Genomic DNA, 5981 nt, shown 5'->3' with positions numbered 1-5981 from the left:
AAACATCGATTTTAATTTATGGATTCAACAATTCCCATGTTGTTTATCCATGATTATTTTTATCGATACATCGATAGTATTTCGCCGCGTTTTGATTAATCACATATGACATTTCAATTATTGTCAATATGCGCAAACCGACTTTGAGCACATTATCTAGATTTCTTGTTTGCTTTTCAATTTTCATCTGCCTTGCACGTCATTGCGTTATGCGACTTTGATTCGCATCCTCGCATCCCGATTTTTATCCGTGCACGTCCCGATGTTATTTCTTTCGATTTAATGTTTAAGTGTGTTGTAAATATAACTTGTTGTGTTATTTCCTTCACATGGCTTACTCTTGGGCCTTCTTACAATGAGACAATTCTCTTGCACTTACACTCATACATTGCATTATTTGTTGTTTGGGCCCGATTTAATTATTGCAGTACTTTGAATTCCCATTTGACAAAATGTACCCCACTCCCCCGATGTGTAATAATTTTACTGTTTTTCATTTCTTTATTTGTTTGATTGTTTAGTTAGCTACTAACACAAGAATAAAATCAACCATTTCCAAAAGATAAAAAATAAGACTCGATCCAACGTCGAGTATTTTCTCAATAAACAAATCAATCCATTTCTTCCTCCCATTCTATTCCATTCCTTCCAAACCTTCATCAAATGCTTGATCCAACGTCAAGCCATTTTTCATAATAAAAACTCAAAAAATATTAATTCATAATTGAGACCTTTTTCAATAAAGGTGGAAATGGAACGTGGTGGATATCACGCACTCCTGAGGCTAGGGTTCGAGATGGATGTCTCGCCTATCTTAGTTCTCGCCATCATCCAAATTTATCTATTTTGTTTCTCTCAAACACTCATTCAAATATTTCTCTTAAACGTCCATCAATGCTTGATCAAATGTCAAGTCATTTTCACAACAAAACTCAAAATACTTAATTCCTATCTAATCACTTTTCAATAAAGATGGAAATGAAACGTGGTGGATACCACGCACTCCTGGGATTAAGATTCGAGGTGGATGCCTCGCCTATCTTAGCTCTCGCCATCGTCCAAAATTATCAATGCGGTTTCTTCATACCCTATCTCAATCAAACCTCAAAAACACTTAATTCTTATTAAACATTTTTGTAAATAAGATGGAAATGGAACGTGGTGGATACCACGCATTCCTGAGACTAAGATTCGAGATGGATATCTCGCTCATCCAAGTTCTCGCCATTACTCAAAACACATCAAACCAATCATTTTCTTTTCTCGCCGCCGTGCGATTGACCCTCTTAAACCTTTTCTCAAACGAAAGGTACTTTGTTTCAAAACAATGCAATGCAATGTTTTTCCATCTGTTTTGGGTAGTCCAACAATGTTTTCATCGATTTGACACAAAGTAGTTTTCGCTAAAATCGACCAACAAACAAACATTTTCTACCCAGAACTACGTAAGCCTTGATTTCTCTGTTGAGATACGTAGGAGCAGGATTTGTAAATCTTGTCAGGCCCACTAATAAAAAACTTAGGTTTAGTCCTTCGTCAAAAATCCAAAAACATTCTCCTCTCTTCTATTCTTTCTTTCCCATCTAATAACTTAAAGCCTAAGATTTAAACTAACACTAACGCACACAACTAACCTAATGGTTCCCGTTGAGTACAACGGATGTGAGGGGTGCTAATACCTTCCCCTTGCGTAATCGACTCCCGAACCCTGATTTGGTTGCGACGACCATAATCATTGTCGTTTTGACTCTGATTTGGTTGCGATCCTGATTTAGTAGTAACTTGAATCTCTCCCAGGAGTCATATAGTGACTCAGAGTCTTGTTTCTCAAAATTGACAATCTCAACTCTCCTCTCAGTAAACTGGCTATTGGTAAAAATCGTTCAAAGAACTTATCCTCTAGCTCCTTCCATGTTCAAATGGTTCCTTTTGGAAGGAATAATAACCAATCTTTAGTCCTTCCAATGAGTGAGAAACCAAACAACTGTAACCTTACTTGGTTGTTTGAGACACCATCAGGTTTGCACATTAAAGTTGTTTCGTATAAGCGTGCAAGATGAGCCTGTGGATCTCTGATAGCGTTCCCGTCGAATGGATTGTCTGTTAGACCTGAAAGCACAAAATTCTTAATATCAAAGTTAGAAGGGTCTTCTGGTACAAACCCTCTAGAAACCTGTCCTTCATCAGTCTGTTTGCAATAGTCCCCCATAGCGGGGGGTTGTGGTGCTGCCATGTTATCCTTCTCTTCTGAATCCGAAGAAACTATAGGCTAGGGATGACGACATCGAGGACATCGCGGTGGTTTGTCGGCATTTTGTGGATATGAGGAGATCAAACATAGAGTCTGGATTTTTTTAGGAAGGTAGTCCTCAGTTGACCCTCGTAGAAGACATGATTGTCAAGACAAGGAATGCCTTGCAGTATAGACGGATGAGAAGTCGGGGAATTAGACATACCCAGTAGTTTATGTTTGGTTGTATTATTTTTTTTTTGTATTTTGGGAACAAATTATGTATGGTTGGTACGTTATGATAATTGTATGTCTCTTTTCATAATTGTATAGTATAATTGAAGCAATTAATTTTTGTGTTTTCCTTCTAAATTATGGCCTTAAATGATCTAAAATATGTTGACCTAAAAAAATTATCAAATTTAGGACAATGTAGCGGCTAAGAAAGAATTCATGAGGTGTTACGGATATCCATCTCCGGATACATCCAAATAATATTGGAAGATGTATCTCTGGATCCATTTTTGAAAAATATGAAATGTGCGGCCGAATTACGAAGGACTTATATGATTTAGGTGCATCCGGAGATACGTCTCCGAACAAAATTAATTGCTTCACTCGTGTTGTTGGTCTTCTTCTTCTTCGTTAAGACAATCCGTTTTTCCTTTGGCTTATTGGTTTATAGTTATTAGAACGTAAGACTTCAAGTAGATACCTGTTCATTTTCAAACTATTTTCTCAAAAACAAACGACCGTTCATGCGCAAATTGGTGATTGGCAAACCTTTATTTTTATAATCCTAAATAATAGCAACGGACAAAGTGTCGTTTGGATCAGTTTTTTAGCCAACCTATTCAAACAAAGGTCTCATTCAGAAAATTCTCCCGAATACGTAACTACTTATTTAATATAAATTTGTTTTAAGCTTAAGTTAAAAACTAGAAAGAATGTTACTATTCAATTTCTAAAGTATAAATACCAGAAAGATTATTAAGTATAAGCACCACAAATCTTTCTCACATTTAACTGCTAACTAATCAACTTAAGAAGCAGTTGTTTGTCACACTTGACTAGCTATAATGGCTGCCAAAAATCAAGTATATCATAGTATTGCATTGTTGCTTTTCTCCTTGGGATTGTTGGCTATTCAAGTCACTTCTCGCACTCTTGGAGACAAGTCTATATATGAGAGGCATCAACAATGGATGAGTCACTATGGCAAAGTCTATAAGGATCCTCAAGAAATGGAGAAACGTCTTAAGATATTCACTGAAAATGTAAACTACATTGAAGCATCCAACAATGCTGAAAATAAGAAATCATACAAATTAGGCATTAACCAATTTGCAGACCTCACCAATGAGGAGTTCACAACATCTAGAAACAAGTTCAAAGGACATATGTGCTCCTCAATCACAAGGACAACTACTTTTAAGTATGAAAATATAAGTGTAATTTCATCCTCAGTTGATTGGAGGAAGAAAGGAGCTGTGACGCCAGTGAAGAATCAAGGCCAATGCGGTAAGTGTCTATCTAACAAGTAATGCATTCAATTGAGGTTTATGTGGTAAAAAATTGAATTTTTGTCAAATTCTAGCTAATATAACTTTACCTTTTGTAGGATGTTGTTGGGCCTTTTCTGCTGTTGCGGCAACAGAAGGAATTCATCAGTTGAGTACAGGAAAATTGATCTCTTTATCAGAACAAGAACTTGTTGATTGCGACACAAAAGGTGTGGACCAAGGTTGTGAGGGTGGTCTTATGGATGATGCTTTCAAATTCATCATTCAAAATCATGGACTCAGCACGGAAGCTCAATACCCCTATCAAGGCGTTGATGGAACCTGCAGTGCAAACCAAGCATCCACCCAAGCGGCTACCATTACTGGGTATGAAGATGTCCCGGCAAACAATGAGCAGGCACTACAAAAAGCTGTTGCAAATCAACCAATTTCTGTAGCCATTGATGCTAGTGGATCCGACTTTCAATTTTATAAAAGCGGTGTTTTTACTGGTTCATGTGGAACTGAGCTCGATCACGGTGTCACTGCTGTGGGTTTTGGTATCGATAGTGATGGAAGCAAGTATTGGTTGGTTAAGAACTCATGGGGAGCTGATTGGGGAGAAGAAGGATACATTAGGATGCAAAGGGGAGTCGATGCTGCTGAAGGACTATGTGGCATTGCAATGCAAGCATCTTACCCTACTGCTTAAGTTCCTGACTTGATATTTATGTAAATCAAGCTAAAATGTGAATGACTATGCATTTATGCATTTATCTGCTATTAGCTACATCTATCAATGTATATTATATACATCTACTTGTGCATTTATAAATACAATGAAATTATTAAGGGTAAATCTTATTCTTTATTCTTCTTTACATGAAATTACTATCACAAAATTCAAATGTCTAAACCCACTTGTGAGAATAAGTCAAATAAACTAAAAATAAGTGATTTTGTATAGGGTGTAACTGGTTACCACTATTAGCATTTTTCTGTTATGTAACCGCTGTAAAATGTTACAGGTCTAGTGTAACCGTTTACATGTACAAGATTTTTTTGTTTTTTGTTATTTTTATTTATTGTTTGTATCCCAATCCACTTGTAACCGTTTGAATACTTTGGAGGTATTGTTATCAATGTTAATGCAATTTCTCGCCCTCAATTACTCTCTCTATTTACAATTTTCTCTAGAAGTTGGTTCAGAGCTTCTTATCATAGTAGTTTCTAAACATCACCAGACTTTGCTTCTTCAATCAAATGTCGGTACAAATTTTAAAAGACTTTTAAGATGCTTGACTCGGATATAGAATAAAATTATTTGCAATTATGATAGAAGTAGTATTATCATAGTGAAGTGTAATTTTACTTTCATAAATATGAAGCTCCTCAGATTGAACTTTGAATATCAGAATTAGAAACTGTTGAATAAAAACAAAGAGATAGTAGTACTTTTCTTTGTGTGATATCCTATTGAGATTGTTCTTAAGGAACTACATTGTTCCAACAATGCTCTTCTGATAACCATTAAGAGTCTTTTCATACCCCATATCAACTGGATAAACTTCATGGATTGATTAAGCATTTGAAGTACCAGTTTTTGATTGATCAGTTTCAATCCTCCTAGTACCCGTGATCTTTTCTTACCGATTTCTTTCACACTCCGCATTTTCTTCCTTCTTCTGAGTTAGGATTTGGAACATAGGTTTTTCTGTTGCTATAAGATGTAAGCATGTGTTCTCCTGAGCTGAGATTATTGCTTTGTTTTTCCATTTTAACATATCTGCAGCAATAATAATTTCACTTTGGCACTCATACTTGTATGGGTTCTATGAGGTTAATTTTACCGGGCTTCCACTTATTTTGAGCATTTGTTTTATAATAAGGCTTTGGATTATTCAAGAATTTAGATTTAAAAGTCTGTTGTCTTAAATGAGCTTTATTCTCATGTTCTGGACCTTTCAAAACTTTGTAACTGGATGTCTTAGGTTATATCTTCTTCAGAACATTTGACTTTGAGGTCTTAGGTTCAGTTGAAGACATATGTCTTTAATCTGATCCACAAACCTAGGTTGATTAATAGCTAATTAATATAGAAACTATTCAATATCCAAAAGGTAGAATGTTTACAAAGAGGTTCTTACTGGACACTTCTAAACCATGAAACCTTCTCACTTTAGATGACTCATTAATATAGAAACTATTCAATATCCCAGAGTCTCATTTAATCATTGTGATAAATTAAA

General features: G+C 35.7%; 1 protein-coding gene across 1 annotated transcript; it reads left to right on the top strand.

Annotated features, from left to right (window-relative positions):
• Nucleotides 1–3225: 3225 nt before the first annotated feature.
• LOC127102334 (senescence-specific cysteine protease SAG39) lies at nt 3226–4485 on the top strand. The gene is made up of 2 exons (XM_051039712.1): nt 3226–3751; nt 3852–4485. Exons 1-2 carry the CDS (start codon nt 3310–3312, stop codon nt 4442–4444), a joined length of 1035 nt encoding a protein of 344 aa, XP_050895669.1. The 5' UTR covers nt 3226–3309; the 3' UTR covers nt 4445–4485.
• Nucleotides 4486–5981: the final 1496 nt, after the last annotated feature.

The sequence above is a fragment of the Lathyrus oleraceus genome, chromosome 7, assembly GCF_024323335.1.
Source record: "Lathyrus oleraceus cultivar Zhongwan6 chromosome 7, CAAS_Psat_ZW6_1.0, whole genome shotgun sequence".
Classification (NCBI taxonomy): Eukaryota; Viridiplantae; Streptophyta; class Magnoliopsida; order Fabales; family Fabaceae; genus Lathyrus; species Lathyrus oleraceus.
Note: the sequence above shows the minus strand (reverse complement) of the source record. Positions and strands in the feature narration are given on the sequence as shown.